Here is a 19,630-nt window from a genome sequence, read left to right as displayed (position 1 = left end):
CCCGTGGACCTCAAGTTTGACACTGGAAAGCCGTGTGGGTCGACGTTGGCGGTTCTTGCTAGAGTGGCGCTTTGAGCCCAAGTTATTTAATCATTTCCTTAAGGAAATAACAAAATGTAATTATTAGGTATTTTTTAAAGCCGCGCATGTCAAACTGGAGGCCCGGGGGCCAAATCCGGCACACCAAAGCTTTTTATGCGGCCCTCTAGACTCCAGATGCCAAATTACATCAGTCAATCCCTCCGTTTGTCACAGTTCCCCCATGGAAATTTATGCAAAAAGTGGTCAAAACATTGAGTTTAAGTTATGCTAACTCCAAACTAAGACAAAAGTTTATAAATAAATGTATAGTTTTACCCACCTTCTTTTCAAATAGTTTTATAGATATATATCATGCTGTTTGACTAGTGAATATGTTTTAAATAAACTAAATTAAGCCTTTTTGTTATTGTTAATTTTCTTTTTTAATGTATTATTTCTAACACTAAGAACTTTTTTATACCCGATGCTGCTGTTCCACCTGAATAATAAGACTGTATCTATTTTAAATGAACTAAATTAAACTCTATTTTTAATTATCTCTGATTACTGAGTGATAAACGGCTCCACTTTATTCTGTATTGAGCTGTTTATTAAACCATGTAGCCTAATATGTTCACTGGATGCGACTTACTGAAGGAGGAAAGTTTCACTCAGACCGACTCCATGGCAAAAAGAAAAATAAGTAGCGCCTCCATGCAGCTAAATACTTTCTTAGGTTTATGCAATCAGATCATAAACGGGGGTTTTCGATGCACAAACATCTGTCAAATACAGAAAATGACGACTAGAAATAGTTACTCCACCATCGTTTTGGCGCCCCCTGTAGCCTGTCATGATAATGAATTTTGCTGGATGATAAATTGTCCCAGAAATGATTTAAATAAACGATAATATTGGTTTTACACCATTTTAAAGTAATATATTAGTAACAGTGGCATAATAATTTATGAACACATTCTCATATTAAGAAGCTTTAATGTCTACTGAACATTTAGCACCAGAACTGGAAGACATTTTAAATATATAAAATAAATAAACAAAACAACAGAAATAAAGTTTTTTAAACCAAATTGTGCTTCAAAAACAGATCAGAGACAAAACACCAGACTGAAGACGTTTGTCATCCAGTTTTCAGCAGGAAAAAGAAAACAATAAATTATTGAGTTCATTTTAATTGATCATGTGATTAATTGATTTAGCACACCAACTTGTGGCGCCCCCTCTAGCAGCGCAAACCCACTTTCTGCGCCAGTCTGCGCTGCGTGTTTTCGGCCGCAGGTGACCGTCTGTGGAGCACAAGAAGGATGAGGAGAGCGCACGTCCCGCACGGAGCCCAGCTTCTCCTCCCGCCTCAGCCGCTGGCGCTGCGCCAGCTCCAGCACGAGCCTCTCCTCCTCTCCTCTTACGCCGCTTGCTGCTCACTTTACAGCGCCCCCCTCCTCCTCCTGTTTCTGAGGGGAGGGGTGGGGGTTCTCCGGGAGCTGAGAGAGGTGGAGCAGAGGTGGAGGAGGGAAGATGGGAGGGGAGTCTGGGGCTGGAGGGGGGCGACGGGAGCCCTTGGCCGCCTATTCGCCTTCCAGTTGCCTCCACACTATATAAACACTCATTGGTGCCTCTGGCTGGACGCACACACACTCTTTGCGCACACACACTCACGCACTGAGGGTGACTTGTGTGTGCAGCCAGCAGAGAGAGAGAGACGCGCTCGGAGAGACGGAAAGGTGCGCAGAAAGGAGAGAGGACGGCAGACAGAGAGCAGCAGCAGGACGGAGCATCTCCTGCGCGTCACTGCAGCTTCAAGGATCTTAAACATCTCCAACTGCAACTCACTGAGGCGCGTAAACTTTTTAAAATATACAGATTTTTCTTTTTTCAAAAAGAGAGTTTTGGATCTGAATCACGCGGTTCCTGGAAGAGTTTCCCCGCATTTAAAGCAACTTTTTCCATCCCAGTCCAGCAGTTTTAAAAAGAAAAAAGTTTACATTTTTCTTGGCTCCAGGCTTGGCTTCACTTTTTCCACTTGTTTTTTAATATCATTATTAATATTTGTCTCAAATTTCCAGACATAAAAAAAAAAATTTTTTTGGTACCTCCAATTTTTTAACCCAGAAACTCACAAAAATGAACTTTCAAACACCAGCAGCGTCCCCAGCCAGGTGCGCGTCCAGCCCCACATGTTTAAATCATTAAAGCAAACTGACTTTCGGTGATTTCATTTTTTTTTCCTCTGAAGGTTTGAGATTAAAGCGTCACCTGTTGCTGCGTCTCCTCCACTCAGCCAACCGCGATTTGCGCTCTGGAGACGCCAGAAAACAAACAGAAAAAGAGAACATAATCCATATCACACCTCCGCAGTTCATTCATTCCCAAAGCAAAAAAAAAAAAAAAAGAAAACCAACCCGCGCCAGGAGCGTTTGGAGTGCGTAAATCGGCGCTGCGCTTTTTACGCACAAGGAAATAATCAACAAAAACTTGTGACCCAGACTTTTTTTTTTTTGAACATCTTCGTCATCCTCCTCATCATGCTGTTCGACAGCTTCGACTTGATCTCGGCTCTGGCCACGCTGGCCGCCTGCCTGGTGTCCATGGCGCTGCTGGTCGCCGTCTCCCAGCAGCTCTGGCAGCTCCGGTGGACGGCCACCCGGGACAAGAACTGCAAGCTGCCGATGCCCAAAGGCTCCATGGGCTTCCCCTTCATCGGAGAGACCTGCCACTGGCTGCTGCAGGTAAGCCTGGACCCGGATGGGATCATTTCATTCACTATCCGACCCGGTCAGAGGGAACTTTGCGTTTTACACTTTTCCATTTGGTCAGAATTAGTGAAGTTATCCAGTTACTGATGAGTTAGTCTGATTTCCCCCCCTAAGTTTTTCCGAGTCAGAAAAGTTCAAACTACTCTTAAAGTTTGAAATTATCCCGAGTTTGGTTTAAAAGGTTGATATTTGTTGGAGATTCCGCCAGTTTTGAAGTTTGTAGCTGGATTCATGCTGATAAACGCAATAATCACATCAGTTGCGAAGTTTGACTTAAAAAGTGGATTTTTGTTGTTGTTGGAGTTTTCTCCAATTTGTCAAGTTTGTAGCTGGAGTCATGTTAAAAGATGCATCAGATTCAAAGGGCAGGAATGTGTTTAAATGGAGGTGGTGAGTTTCTGCAGCTCCATCCTCCAAAATCCCAACTTTACAGAGCTGGAGCATCCTTTGCCTCCAGCCGCAAAGCCGATCAGAGCGAACAGAAAGAGAGATGGAGGAGGAGGGGGGCATTTATAATAATAGCAGTCGGAGACATAATGATGAGCGAAGTTCGCCGGGACGCGCGGAGGCACGTCGGCAGCGTGCGGGGTTTGAACTCGCGGTGCTCCCGTCGGTGCAACATCTGACACCGAAAGAGAGTGAAGAGAGAGAGAGGGAGAGAGAGGGGAGACGCGTTCCCGGAATGCAGCCGAGGACCACGGCCAAGTTTATGGAGCGGCGACGGGAGGGAGAGGGGGGCTTGTATGTCAGTCTGATGGAGGAGGCTGAGAGTGTCTGCGCTTATGAGGTCCAAATGTCTCCGAAACGCGCTGGAAAAGTGTGGAAAAGTCCAGATTGTTGGCTGCGGCGCTGGTTCTGCAGGAGACTTTTCTTTCTTTTTTTTTCTTGAGGTGAAATAAGAGATGCACCGATCAGCCTTGAGTTCCTGCAAAATACCGATTTTTGTTTTCAACTAAAGATGGTTGGAAGAGTGTATTCTGTTTCAAAATGGGTTTTTTTTTAGAGCGGTTCCGTGGCGCGTTGTTGTTGTGAAGCTCAGAGGCTTTCCTCCAACAGCGGAAGGTCAGGATTTTGTAAAGTGAGATTATTAGCACCTGCAGCCGATTAATTTCTTTGGGTCTTTATTTAGTATAAATCCAGATTAGATGGAGCTGGAGGCTGAAACCAAACGTATTAAAACTCTAAGATCAAAAATGTAAAAGTGGTTTGTGGGAACCTTTCAGTCGTTATTTACACAGAAACTGATAACAACTCATTCAGGTAGGAGACGATGTCTCTGGTTTGAAACGGCAACTGAGAACAGATTATTTAAAAAAAAAAAAAAGTTAAATTGTGTAAAAATGCAAAATATAACTACTTGTTTCACACAAGAACACAAATGGTGTCGCACCGCCTCCAACCTTCATTTCCTGTGTGAATAATCAGCAACTTTTATATAAACAACCGACCAAAGCTAATTTAACAATTAGCTTTGTTAAAGGTTCTTGAAATAAAGTTTTATTAAACAGCTGTGCTGTCCTTTGAGTTTGGAGTTGTTAGAAACCTGCTCTAGTCGTTAACGTTAGACAAAACAAACAAAGACTGTGACTGTGGATGGACCAGAGTCTGTTTGCTCATTTGTGGGAGTCCAACTGCTGGACATGGTTGTTTTTGAATTATTGTTGAAAGTTTCGATTTTGCTTTGGGAAAATACTAAAATTTGGTCCCAGGAGGTAGTTTTGCTACATTGGATCCTGGTGTAAATCGTAAAATTTAGATGCAACAGTTGCTGCAGTTTCCTTCTTGGGCAGCAGGTGTTGCTGTAGAAACAATTAACCAAGTCAGAGCAGAAATACAATCAGAGTAAGAAATACTCAAAAGTGAATATAACTCAGCAGCTTTTAATCTATTTATAATGTATAAAATGTGGATTTTTTGTTTGTAAGATTGTAGAACTCGACTGCAGCAGCTTACAAACATTAGTATGAACAAGATTAGCCAAAAAATGAGAACAAAACTGAAGAATCTTTAAAGATTTGAAAAGGTATCTAAAAGTGGTAGTAACTCAGTACTGACACCTACTGTTTAAAACAGGAAGTGCAGTGATTCTAGTTCGTCCCAAGGTTGTGCTGTTAAAACAAAGGCTTTTATACTTTCTACAGTTAAGTTGTTCGCTATGTTTCTCCCTGCAGGGGGCGCTAGACTCCCATTAAGTTCACAATAAGTGATTCTCTCAAGATTACAAATGTATTTTTAAGAATAAAACGTATAAATGTCTGATTTTAGCAATGACAGAGTTTTTTTGTTACTACTATTAATTTCGGCCACACGGGGGCAGCAGATACAAGTTTTTAAAGTAGTAATTACATATTTTTGCGTTAGAGTTTAGTGATATTCTTTGACCCAACCGGGTCATTTTAGCCCCGGATTTCCCATGTTTTGGTCCCGTTCTTGCTCTTTGCGAACTCTTATGTCCCAGCAGTTATTTTCTATCCGCATTTGTTTGGTTTCTGCTGAGCTTTTCAGCCAAAACCAGCTCTGCTAGCGGGTTAACGGAGAACCAAAATAGCCCATTTGTGCACCGGGCGGCAAAACATTGAGCTGAAACTCGCTATGAAGAATTACAGCGGGGTGTTTGTTTACATCAATGAACAAGTGGCGGCTCTGTAGCCGCGCGTCCCGAGGTAACAGCGGGGGCTTTAAATTTCTCTCGATACAAATCGACCGGTTCGAGATTATTTTCTTTTCTCAACTCACATCCTCTTTTGTTCTGCCGCGCTCTCGCCTGGCGTCCCCTGGCACCTCATTCAGGACTCCAACATAAACACTTAAGTGTCTAAACGTGTGTGTACAGTGTATATATTTTTGCCCCGACACACACACAGCTACATATTTCTGTGGCTGATCCATTTTAAAGCGATCTGCAGTTAGAAATAGCGGCGCGGCCGCTCTGCCAAGGATCTGTCTGCTCTCATTAGGAGCCGGAGCTTTCTGAATGGACGGTGCCAAGCTAGGAGAGCTACTGAGGGAGGACACACACAGAGCAGGGAATCACTTACCTACACCGGCAGATTTATGCACACAAAACAGCAAGAAGAAATAACTGTTTAGACCACTCCAGATGTGATTACATCAAATACAAAGTGCGGTCCGGGGGCCATTTTCGGCCCTCGGAATGATTCTGGGCGGCCAAGACTAGCCTAAGTTTGGCTAGCATGCAGATCGAGATTTACAAACAATGTTAGGCGGAAATTTCTACTTTTCCTTTCAAAAATGGAAAATGTAAGGTGCAACACAAACTATTCATCTAGATTTTTCTTTTAATTGAATTTATTTTATTTATAACAGGGACCCAAAGCATCCGGCGGATTTTACTAACAGGCATTGTTGGCATTTAATAAACCTGGAAAAATAAAATAATGTGTGTTTAGATTATAAAGCAGATAACAATACAACAGTTTTTGTAATTATAGATAAAAAGAAAATAATACAAGTGCATTAGGACTAGAGGCGGGTTTTTATCGTATTGTGATACATTTCTTATCATGAAAAGAATTGATTTATTGTAAATTTCTGATTTATTGTAAATTTCTGATTTATTGTAAATTTCAATTAATAATGTTTAACCCTCACCCCCCAAATATCCGTATTGTTAGTTTTACTGTATTTTTCTACTGTTTGTTTAATGAAAGTATCAACAAATATTGATTGATTTGAAAATATGATTAAATGTAGTTAGTGTTTGCAGTTTAATGATACAAATCTGACTATTTAGTGACTGGTGTCAGAAAAAAGTATTACAGTGGCCATGTTTCTGAAGAGAAGTAGTAAAACGTTCTTATTGTCACTTTTATCGTTATCACAATAATAGTGCAAAATATCATGATAAAACTTTAATATCGCCATCTTTAATTTGGACAAAATGTCTTTTAGTTGTTCTGGTATTTCAATAAATAAATATCAAACACGCTCCCATTAAAACCTATTTATTAAAGTTCAAAATTCATGTTTCGTTAATCAAAAACTGTTTTTGATTTTGAAAATGCCTGATTTTGATCATTAATTAATTTTTCCCACCAACAGGGGGCGCACTTAGGAATCTAATGGCAATATAAAAACATTTAAAGGGTATAATCATTTCCTGAAACAGTTTCTGATTAATCAGTTCAAAGTAACTTTACAGTAAATACTTTCTGCTTCCACAAGGTGTCACTAATGTGCAAAAACGCTCCATATTTTTTAAAGATATGTATTTTTTACCATTTAAAAAAAAACAAAACGCTATACTAAGTTTAAAAAAAAGTTCTTGGCGAATCAAGAACACTTCTTGTTTAGTCTTTTGTTTGTTTTACAAAATCTCACATATTTATATATTTTGAAACACGTGATTAACTACGTGTTTATTCCAGGTTTATGTTTTTGAACAACATTAGACACAATATTTTCGCATAGCTCATGTTTATGCATAAACTGCAACAGCGACAGCTTTTAATCCATCATCCATCTTTCTGCCAGCCTCTAATCCCGTCTGATTTACGGCGATGAAGAGTAAATTATAGTGTGCAGGATAAACCAAACGTATCCTGCACCTGCTCCATCATTTCTACACCAAACGTCAGGGAATCATTTTTAAAAATCAAGCATCTTGGATTATTTTTAGACACTTTTGATTTATTTATTTTTTTATGTTTTCTTGCTATTTAAATCTTCTTAAAGATCAATTGAGTCCAAGCTACAGTTCAAAGTCATATCTAAACATCTTTTGTGTTTACATGGTTATTTTTTAAAGCTTTTTCTAAATGCTTGTAAAAATAAGATTGTAATCATGATCCTAATCATACGTTTGGAGTCAAATTTTTATTTCACTTCAAGTTAAATTATTGAGCTGATCAGTGATAAAGAATCAGAAACTATTTTGGTTCTAGGATAAATTATAAAAACATTGAAAAAATGTCACTAAGCTGAAAGTTTAATTCAAATTTTAAATACGTCATATGCTAAAATGTATTAAATAACCCTTTGTGGTTTTAGTTATGGCTGATATGGATCACTGCCCAGGGTGGCTTAAAGTCCGGGGGCGGCCCAGACCATTTTTTTATCTGTTGTTGTTGATTTTTTGCATAAACAGGTCGGATAAACAGCTCTGGCTGACGCCAGGACTAAACTAACAGGGGATTTAAAAGTTTATGAAGAAACAGAAATGGCCAACAAATTAAAATATGCCATGAATATTAAAAGAAATGACAAAATATTGACAACTAGAGTTCTTCATATTTGACTTATTAGTAAATGTTCCACCAGTAGTGGATGTCAGACGTTTTATTTATTTTCTGAGATAAATCATGAAGGTTTTCCTGATCTCTAGATTGTATTTTAAAACTCCTGATGAACAGATTAATATTTATCCTACATTCAGGAGTTACAGTCATGTAAACACATAAACAGAAAAGGATTAAAAGAGTTTTTCAGTCCCAAAATGAAGTTTAATTTCAGTTCAAATTATTATTGTTGAACCTATTTGAAGTAATATAGCACTATAAGGTCTCATTGTATTAAAAACGTAACACCAGATTAACATTAAAGCATTTTTATAGGATTTTTAGATATTTGAACCCAAATACTGACTCTCATCTGGTGGAAATGAAAATCAGCTTGGTTCGACAGTGAATACATGAAATAACAAACTGTTAAAACATATTTTCTGTTCTTCAGAAAAACCACAAAGTCTCTACTGTACCGACAGTCATGACAAAACCCCCAAAAATCCATCCAGCGTTGACTTGTTCAGAGGTTTTCAGAGGGTTGTGCCTTTAAGCGGCTCAGACAGAGCGAGCATTGTGAGGCCCGGTGGCTTCATCTATAGTATTTTCCATTACTGCGGTGCAGCTCGCTGTGTGCTGTATGACTGCGGTTATGCACACAAAAACCCAAGGCAGGAATCACATGAAGTCATAAAACATCCACAAAACATAATGCATGATGATGCAGAATCCACATTTACTTCTACAGGCTGGAAAAGTTAGAATTTGTTTTTGTCTTCCAGGCCTGGAACGTTATTTACAGAGAAAATGGAGCTTGGAAATATGTTTGTAATCTGAAGCATCTACTGGTGTTAAAGGGCACCGATGTTTAGCAGAGCTGCTGTTCAAAACAAACAAAAAAGTAAAAAAAAAATGTACATAAAACCTTTAGAATCATTTTAATTAGAGACCAAACTGACTAAAATAAACTTATTCCTTGGCTGTTTGGAAATATTTCACCTGAAAAAAACAACAAACTATTTATTACAATTCAAAACATAACGTTAGTAAAGCTACCAGAGCAGGTAGCCTGACTAAGTAACCAGCCAATATAAATATTATAATTATGTTACTCTATGAAACAAAGAACAAAAAGATAAAATATTACGCCTAATAAATACCTGAAGAAGCTTACTTTAGTGGAGATTTGTTCTATATTTTATGTATAAAAATAAAGTATAAGTACAGTAAAAACAACTAGTAATCAACATTTATTATTTTACAGCTACATTTCTGTTTCAAAGAAAGATTAATGTATATTTCTGTTAGAAATTTTAAAGTAAATACAGTGAAACTGGGTTTTTTTTATTCAAGGTTTTTATCATTTTGATAATAATGTTAAAAAAAAAGTTACTCCCAGACGTTATTTCTTGTCCTGTTGCTGATGTGCTAAACATCTGAATTAGCTCCCAAAAGTTTACGTTTTATGCAGTTTTTATGTAAAACGAAGACTGCTTTGGGTTCAGAGTTCATCATCTGAAGCCTAAACTTCCAGTGTTTCTTAGAGTAATCAGGTAATTTGTAAACCACTGACTCGGTGGAACAGCACATTTTATACATTTTCCTTTAGCTTTGGGTTCTTTTTGGAACTGAATAATTAAAAGTCTGACATTTCACAAATATCTGCTGTAAATTTTTTTACATATTTATTCAAAACTGGACCAAAAATCGACTAATTAAAAGATTTTAAAAACATTTGGGTCTGGAAATATACGACAGTTTTAAATCTGAGCGGATCAGGGAACTGGTTAGTTTGTGTTTTTCTAGTGTAGAGGTACGTAGCTCATGAAACGGGCATCGAGGGCCGTCCCTTCGCGCGTTAACATTCAGGGCAGGATCCCCAAACCTCCAGGGACTCTTCTTCAGCCGTCACGTAAACTTCCCAAGCGTCCTATCCAACTTTTTTTGTAGTTTTTGTCAAAACACACATCCAAAAGACAACATTCGTGTGTAAACGTTGAAATTCTGTCGTATTCTCAATGCTTTACCGTTACTTCCGTCGCTCGATTGGTTTTGCGTTGTTTCCGATCTTTCGTTACGAATTTGTCAGTCTCTCCAACATGTGAGTGTTTTTAAAAGATTTTCCTGTTGCCTCACAATCCGATTCTCTAAATGTGACTTTTTACCCCGGCCGTCTATGTTTTTATCCTCATTTTCCCACGTTATCAGTTATCCTAATGCCAAACTTGTCCACTGGATCGCTGGTTTGTGACAGAAAGTGTTAAATCTATACGTTTAAGCCACTTCTGTCCGTCTCTAGGTCCATGCGACCTCGCTGTCCTCCTCTAGTAGATTAGCGTGAGGTTCTGGCAGCGGTCTCCTCTGCCCCTTCTTTCACCCCGAGAACACACTGCTCCCTCCTTCAACACTCTTGTCCTGGCCGGCTATAGAGGCCAGTGTTAATCCCCCTCCCCTCATCGAGTGAGTGTGTAGGTGTGTGAAAGAGAGGTGGCTGCACTTTTATCGCTTACAAACTTTGCGTGTGAAAAGCTTAAAGGATAAAGCGGGTGTCTTTCGGTCCTTCGGTCAACAAAACGACCACAAATACGCCTAAAAAAAGACTCATGCTGAAATTTTCCCATCACTTTGACTTTAGCTACCTGGGGTTTATGCTATTAAATTAGATATTTAGTTGTTTCTGAAATGTAGATAATTGGTCTAAAGGTTTTCTCACGCCCGATAGTCCAATAGACTTGGTTCGATTGGGGACTGAAATTGCAACGCTTGTTACATTTTTAGCTGATGTGGTGAAAAAAACAGTTCCCCTCCTCGCCTGTGGTGGCGCTGCAATAAGAACCACTCTAGGAAACAACACAAAAACCTCTGAAGAAGACATGAGCGCAATTTTCTTCTTCACAAAATGTGAACAAAAACGTCAGATTTTAGCTGATTTTGTTAAAAAACAGAAAGTCTACAAACTATTTATCCCACTAGCACAAGATTCTCACGTTTGTGTTGGTTGTATTTACCCAGAATGCATTGCACTGTAGTCCAATATCTGGTTTTGGAGCATTCTACAGTCCGGTTGGTGTTCACATATACATATGAACCGCACCAGAGTTAATTTCAACTGAACCAAGACCGAGGTTTGTAGGCGGACCAGAGTTCACATGTTTGGTTCGCATCTCAAACTAGAGTTGGATTAAAGTGGCCCAAACAGGACCGGTTCTATATCTGATGGTGTCTTTATGAGTGGACAAATGTAGATGAAAGACAAAAGTCAAAGTGTCTTCCCGGCGTTTTGTGTCTTCAGCCATTCATTACTGCTCTCAATATGTTTTTTTTAAATAAATGGCCTTTTTGAGTCTGTATGTGCCAGTTAACGATTAATCGACAACTAAATTAGTTGAAGAATATTTCAATAATTGATTCAATACAATTAATTGATAAAATTGGTTTTACGTCACGTTATAATGTTACATCAATAATGTACCTGGACTGTTCCCTTGGTTCTTCCATGCACCTTTGTGAAATTTTTAATCTCCATGGCAACCATTCAGCTGTGCAAAACGCAGGTGGACGTAGCCCCTCCTTCAAGGCACAGCTCCTCCTCAGAGCTGCAGTTTCTAAGCTTCTCCCTCACAGAGCTGCTCCTTCAGACTAGCCAGCAGCAATTAGCAAACACCTGGTTGAACTACGCATCTGCTGAGCTCGTTGTAGCAGCTACTTCTCAGTGAAACATTGGTAAAAACGTTGATAAAGTGTTAATAGATGAGCGATTTTGTGACGACTTCCTGAAGGCGGCCCAAGTTTTTGTGCTATAAAATAGCGCTATATGTCTGGAAAACACATAACAAATAACATTTTAATTCCTAAAATTGTTATTTTTTTAATTGGCCCTTGTGAGAAAAAGATAGAGAGGAACAAAACAAGATTAATGACAGCTGGTTTTAGTTGGATGTGCAACAAAACCATAAAGCTACTGCACTGTAAAAAAAACAAAATATTACCAAGTATTCTGGTCTAGTTTCTAGTGCAAATATTTGGGTACAATTGAAATGAGACAAAACTAACTTACAAGTAACTTTCCTCCAATAAATAGGAGCTTATTGTAGATCAATAATTATTCCTTAATATTGGTGAAAAAGTTCCAGTTCCATTGGCAGATTATGTTCACTTATAACAAGACATTTTTCCGATTTAAAACATTTTGTTAGAACACTGATTAAAGGTCATCTAGTAGTTTTGTCTTATTTCAAACTTACTAAGATATTAAAAAAAATCGGATCAAAAAGGGACAAGATGTTGTGTTTTTTCAGTGTGTATATATCTGAGATCCGCTCTGTTTGTATTGAGGCAGGGATACCTCTGTGTGTGTGTGTGTGTGTGTGTGTGTGTGTGTGTGTCGGGGTATTAGCTGGGGTCCTGGGGTTAGCGCTTAGAGAGTTTTGAACAACCATAATCTCCCTTTCTATAATGTCCCCGGGTCAGGGGCCACCCTGCCTCCCCCTCCGTGTCTCTCCCGCTCCTTCGCCATTCTTCGTGTTTTCTGGCTGAACCATCTAAAACCTCCCGCTCCCCCCGTTTAATCCGTCCTGTTGAAAAAAACGAGAACCCATCCCTCCTCTGCCTGCAGTGCCACGCTCTGCGCCTGCTTTCTCTGCCTCCGTTTTTGGCTCTTCGCTCCCCCCCTCCTCTACCTCTCTTCGGTTTCCTTCCCTCTTCGCTTTCTCTCATCTTGTTCCTCCTCCTCTTCCTCCCTCCGGTCTCCCTGATGCGGTGGCGTGACCGCAAAGGGACGGGGTTCATTGTCAAGTCGAGGACCTATCGCACCATTCAAACACACAATCACTCACACATAAAAGCCCTCACACTGGATCCTCGGTATCTCTGGCACCGGCTGAATGATTGACGGCTGAAAGGAGACGAGGAATTCCCTCGGTGCCTTTGACCTCGTTTCCTCCCTCTTGTTCTCCTCCGCTCTCGCTGCCGTTTCACTTTTTCATTTTTAACCTTTATTTTAGATGTTACCGTGGAGATCGCCGGCTTTGGATCTACCTGCCAGTTAAGCCTCGTGGCTTTCGGAGGAGTTTGGTTCCTGCGATTTCTGTGAAAACGTTTTTCGACTTTCACTCACCTGTTCGGTCGCCGACAAACATCTCGATCTCAATAGTTCACCTGACGCCAAATCTTTGAGAACAATCTGATTTTTATAGCAAAAGAATAAATAAATGTGCCGCAGTCTGACTTCTAAATGAGTGTTTTTTGTGACTTTCAGGTGGATTTTCATACCAAAAGAGAAATAAACTGCAAAAACATAAAATCAAACAAAAATCAAATCAAATCTGGTTTAGTCCCGTCTTGGTTTTGTTCACTTTCAGATGGAGTTTCACACTAGATTAGTAACATATTGTAGAAACACAAAATTTTACCAAGTATATTTGTTTAGTTTCTATTTTACTACACTTGAAATTAGGCGAAATGAACTTAAAATTATATTTTCAGCAAGATATTGCAACTTATCTTAAGTAAATTCTTAAATGTAGATTAAGAAGCTGCTACTATTTCCTGTATTAAGTTGGTTTTGGCTTTTTGCGTTTACAATTATTGCAAACATGACAGCTTCAAAAGCTATACAGCAAATTAATTAAAATTAAATTTAAGGGTAGTTTTCTTCCAATAGTTCTCTCAAACAAAACATAAAATAAAGTTAGATCTTATTTTATTTTTTCAGGTAGAATTTCACACCAACACAGTAATTATTAGAAACGGTTAGAAAACACCAAATTTTATCAAGTATCTTTGTCTAATTTCTATCTTAGTACACTTGAAATTTGACAAAACTAACGCGAAAGTAGCTTTTTATTGAGATATATAAGCTTGTTTTACGTAAATAAAAATGAGATTCTTTTACTCAGAACACGACGTTTTTCCCGTTATAAGTTGTGCTTTTTTTAAAACCCAATTATTGTCAATTTTGTTTGCCAAGGTTTGGGGGAAATGTGATGTTTGGTGACCCGTCGTTCAGCTGAAACTCATAACATCAGTTTCCATCAGTTTGATTTGTGAAATAGCATTTAATTGTCGTTACTGTTTAGTGAAAATATGGTTGATCTGAATGTGAGGCAAGAGAACATGTAGAGTTGTATTTCAGCAAATATCAGTAAACAGTAAATTGGAACAGAAAGCAAGTTAACATTGATATTTTATTTGCTGAATTTGACAGAATATATGCTGAATATTTGAACATTTTCAGATGTTTTTTGTTGATGCGTGTCCCAGGTATTGAGTCATGAAGTTGTTTAGATGTTATTTATTTTATTTTTTAAGAGCCTCCTTGGCAGGTCTTCACCCTGGTGAACATGTTCCTGGCAAGGCGTCTCGATAAATAAACTTTTTTTTTGTTCTTTGAAGGAGACCAAGAAATTCAAAACCTTAAACTTAAAGAAATGTCGATTTCTTTTGTGGTCAAAATCAAATATTTTCAGCAAAAGGTGAGCGGAGCGACCCTGCGGTGGGATTATTTTGAGAAGAGACCGTAACTCGCAGGCGTTCGCCCTTCATCCCCTTTGATTGGCTTAGATTGGACGTTTTTAATCCAACGTCAACTGGCTAGCCAACCAGCTAACCGCAGATTTAACAGGCGATGAAGGACGACCAATCAGAAGGACGACAGAGGATGAGGTTGCAAAAAAACAATTTGATTCATTTATTTTAAATAATATCACTATAAAAACATGGAACATGAAAGTTAACTCTAATTAAAGCAGAACAAAAGTCCCAGAAACATTTCATTATTGTATATTTTATGGATTTATCAGCTTTTTGTATGAAACATAATTAATTTTTATTGCTATGTGTGTTAAATCTGTCATCCGTTGATTTTTATGGATGATGGATCCCAGGAAGTTCATTATCCTAAACAGTAAGCAAGAACCAGTTGATTCTGTGAAACTTTAAGATTAGGATTTAACATTGTTGTAATTTTTTAACTCTATGATTTCAGCGAATGTAAGTCGCATATATAATAAAAACAGCAGAAGGTTTTTAACTCTGTTTTGCTGTTTTCTTATCAGCCTGAGTCTCTCTAGTACCTTAAATTTGAACTTTTCCTCCCTCTCTCCTCGCACACGAGTGTGTGTGTGATCTGAGTAAACATAATTAGCTGTGTTTTTTTGTCTTGGCCTAATAAAAGAGTCATTTGTTGGACATTTCCACTGCGCTACAAAGAGCACATTTATAAGCCCCGGCCCAGGTTCGCCCCCAGGCCAAGCCCAACAGTACAGACGGGGGTATTTTTAGCTCAGCCGGCGGGTTAGCGAGCCGGGACGGCGTGAGCGAGTCTGTTGGTGTGCAACAAGGAAAACTCGGATATTTGATGGGAATATCTGGGATGGAGCTGGTCAGGAAGTTTCTGTTGATTTCAGAACCCCAACATGGAACAAAGCGGTTTTATTTCTCCGGAAAGACTCATCAGAGAGACATTTCTTTGTCTCGTGTTTGTTGAGGGTTTTATAAAACACCCTAATAAATCAGATTTTAAAAAATCAAAGGAAGTCAGTGAAGGTGGACGCCACAGGTTGCAAGAACAGCCTTTAGAGATAAAAAACAAAAAAGGCTTTTAGTGAGAGTACGAAAGCTTTAACCTGGACAGAAACCTGATGTAACCAGGCTTTAACCACGCCTTGGGGTGCAGTTTCACTCCACCGGCGCCGGATTTATTCTCACTTTAAAGTTAGCTGGGAGCTCAAGGGAAATGGAGGGAAAGTGTTTCATTTTACAAAGAAAAACTGGATTTGGAATTCCTTTCTTTTTATTGCACACTGCTGTGAGGAAAATATGTCAAAGGAGGACATGCATGTATTTTGCAGTCTTTAAAAACACAATTAGTGGCGCCCATATTTGATTTTTTTTCATACAGAAGTGCAACACCATATGCGCTTTCTTTTAATTCATTTATCAATTATATTGGAGTTTTTCTGTCAAAATACTTCAGGTAGCAGACGTTCGAATATTCAAAGAAGAGATCAGAACCTGAGGAAAAGCGTGAAACATTTTCTCCGGAAATATTTTGTTTTTTTCAGTTTATTGTTACATCAAAGGTAAATGTAGTTGGGAAATTATTGTCGTTTACCAAAATATTTCAAGTTAGTCGTATGGTAAACTTTGGAATATCCATTAAACATTGTATCCATAAAGCTACAATAATTAATACATTAATTTTTTTATGAAACATGTTCACAATGCTGATTTTAATCTGAAGTTAATTTATTTTAGCAGCGTTTTTTCTAAAACTGTGAATCTTTACGGTGAATTCATCAAACTTATTCGCCGCATTTTCTGTTAATGGAAGTGAAATAAATGTTATTTAAAGTTACATAATTTATTTTAATAGTAAAATAAAAAACTTTTATAGATAAAAAACACAAAAAGGCTGCCAGTCCCAATAATATAGTTTTATTTTTTTTTAATAATATTTTGGCGATAATAAAATAGGAGGGAAGAAATGCAACAATTAAAAATGTTTGACCAAAGAATTTTAAGTGAATTATACAAAGACAATTCATATCTACTTTTTACCATATGCATATATACACTCCAACTTAAATAATTAAAACCATACAACGTTGTATTGTTATTACATAGATGTTTATTTATTTGTAATCTATTATATGTTTTTAAAATTGCAATAAATAACTAAAATCTCAGTTTTTGCTTTTGTCTAAGAAAAATGCAGCCTACTCCTTTAAATTTATGTTTTAAAAAAGACAAAAAAAGCAATGTTTACATAAACATAATTGAAATACAACAATGTGTTTTAAATAATATTTGCTGGCGTTCTGTTGAGATTGCAGCTGGTTTTCGCTCTGGTAGACGATCGTAACGGAGAAACTACTTTTATTGTTTTATATTGTTGAAAAGGCAGAACAGCAAAGAAAAGAGAACAAAAAAGTTGGAGAAATATTTTAAAATTACGGAGCTAAAAAACCCCATAAGGTTGTATAAATCCTGTTTTGTGTCTCCACCGTCGGCCTGTACTTCTCTTCGTTGCTAAGCAACATGTCGACAAAGAAAGCCACAAAAAAAAAAAAAAAAGCTTTGACACTTCTTTGCCTGCCATCATTAGGAAAAACCTCTTTATGGTTTTCAGCTCACATCAGAGTTTTCTGCCTCTGACCTCGCCGGTTAAAATCAGCCGTAATGTTGCGGCGGCAATTTTGGTTTCTTGGAGGTTTATTTTATGAAAACGGATCGAGTGTTTACAGTGGAGAGCTTCCCTCGCTTCACTGACGTTTGGAGGGAAACCGTGTCGCTGCCTTCGCAATCAGCGTAAAAAATTTAAAAAAAAAACGCTGGACGTTTCCGCGTTTTGTGAGTCGTTATGTCATGACTTTCCATGAGTTTCTCTATTTGTGTGAACATGTAAGCGTTGTGTGTTTTTTTGGGGATTTTTTTTACCAAAATTTGGCAAAGTGACACGTCTCACCTTCGAGCTAAATGTCATCCAGACCACACCCCTGGCACGGATTATTTCAGGGCAACTTTTTGGTGCTTTTTTTCCACTTCCCAGCGCAGAATATGACAGATGAAAACCTTCGGTTTCAAAAATATGTGGGTAGAGGGCGGTGGAAAGACAAACCGAGCGGAGAAACGCACATAATACGCACACCCACAATCGCTCCAATCTAACGTTGTATCTGAGAGTGTGAAAGGGAGCCTTGTCTGGCTGCCTGAGGAACTCCCTTTGAATTAAACCGTGTGTGTGTGTGTGTGTGTGTGTGTGTGTGTGTGTGTGTGTGTGTGTGTGTGTGTGTGTGTGTGTGTGTCGGCCGGTCTGCCAGGCAGACATACTAAACCACTCTACATCCATGTGGCAGCAAAATGTAGCTTGGAAAACAACCCCACTCCAACACACACACACCCCCCGAGGGCTCCAGAGGCCAGCCGGCAACCTGGTGTGTGTCTGCGTTACTCAAAATGTGTGTGTGTGTGTGTGTGTGTGTTTGCCACAGAAGGAGGAAGTGTACAGGAGCTGGGAAAACAGCTCAGGTCAACAGTTTGTACCCTGAAAGATGGAGGGAAATCAAACTCAAAGCATAAATCTACGACAAATGAAGGGCCGTAAAATTTACAAATTTGCCGTTTGACGTAAAAGTCAGATCCAAGACAGTTTTATAGAAAAACCCTGGCGTAAACACGCAGCGTAAATAACATTTTGTCATCACCTCACAATGAGGTCTTAACATCTGAAGAAGCTTAAGCGCAATTACAACAAACGCACCCGCAGACATTATGCTGGGCTGGGGGGTAAGCTAATTAGCAGCATTTTTCTTCTATAAAAGCAGGTCTGGTGTTCAGAGTTTTTTTTTTTTAAGCAACATGAAACGGAGAGGCATCTGTGCTCAATTTAGCTCAACGTGGAGAAAGATGTGAGGTGCGTCGCAGGAAGGTGAGAAAGAGCTGGAGGGCAGGAAGGCTGATCAGTGCTTCTGCGTTTTCACTGACACTTAAAGCAAAACTGAGCCACCAAACGTTTTACTGTAAATACGGTAAAACCTCAAAAACCCAATCAGATGCATAAAACCACGTTCAAACCATGAACTTACATACTGTCATCTAATAATCTTAATTTTTACCAAAAAACAGGAATTAAAGATATCTTACAGGAATAACTGTATATTGGGAAGCCCTGCGACGGACTGGCGACCCGTCCAGCGTGAACCCGCCTCTCGCCCGGGACGTTAGCTGGAGATGCTAACTAGCACCTCCCGACCCCTCTAAGGGACAAGGGTGTAAGAAAATGGACGGATGGCATATTGGGAACAAAGTTTCATAAAGTGTTTAGTATTTAACTGACAAAAATGAGGCCAGAAAACTCAAATTTCTAGTCTACAACTCTCTGTTTCCGCTACTTGTTGGCCATTGACGACATGGCTGAAAAACATCACAATATAAACGTTTCATATCAGTCGATATCAATATTATTGATTAGTTTTTTTGTTTTAAATATCAGTTATATTGCCAGCTTGTTTTATCCACAGTTTTCACTCCACGCCGTTGTTTTTCATTCTTTAGCAGTTATGAAGGAAAGTGGTGGAACCTGAAACTGCTGCTGCGCCAGTTACTCAACAGGTTGTTGCTAGGTAACCAAAGAATGAATGAGTTGCTAGGTAACCAAAGAATGAATGGGTTGATGCCACCAATCTTGCTTAGCTAGCCATGAGAAAATGCCGTGTGGTTCCGGATTGGAGTTCAGTGAATACTCTACATATTGATTATCCCATCAGATGTATAATCTATTGATATTGATCACATGTTTATCGCAATGTATATTGTTATTGATTTATTGTCCAGCCCTTTCTTGAAAATGGGCATAAAAGCTTTGATGAAAGGTAATTGAAATACTGGAAATACTTAAAGATAAGATGGCAATAAATCTGGTCAGAGGAAATAAATATTAGATTATTGTAAATATTGGACTGTAGTTGTCAGCTCTTACATCAGGTGAGGAAAATTATGTCTCATGATATCATGTAGAAATTTCTTCAGATGACTTAGACTAAAAAATGTAAAGAAAGAGATTGGATTTTTTTTTGTGTTAAAGAATATCAATAC

The 19,630-nt window shown here is 38.6% G+C and overlaps 1 protein-coding gene across 1 annotated transcript in view; it reads left to right on the top strand.

The window, feature by feature from the left end:
• Nucleotides 1-1,610: 1,610 nt before the first annotated feature.
• The window catches only part of LOC102220969 (cytochrome P450 26B1), a 38,501-nt gene continuing 20,481 nt past the window's right edge, over nt 1,611-19,630 (top strand). The window contains exon 1 of the mRNA XM_005809419.3: nt 1,611-2,768. Coding sequence (XP_005809476.1) covers nt 2,565-2,768 — 204 coding nt within the window. The 5' untranslated portion in view covers nt 1,611-2,564. The remainder of the gene's footprint in view (nt 2,769-19,630) is intronic.

Source organism: Xiphophorus maculatus, chromosome 14 (genome assembly GCF_002775205.1).
Source record: "Xiphophorus maculatus strain JP 163 A chromosome 14, X_maculatus-5.0-male, whole genome shotgun sequence".
Taxonomy (NCBI): domain Eukaryota; kingdom Metazoa; phylum Chordata; class Actinopteri; order Cyprinodontiformes; family Poeciliidae; genus Xiphophorus; species Xiphophorus maculatus.
Note: the sequence above shows the minus strand (reverse complement) of the source record. Positions and strands in the feature narration are given on the sequence as shown.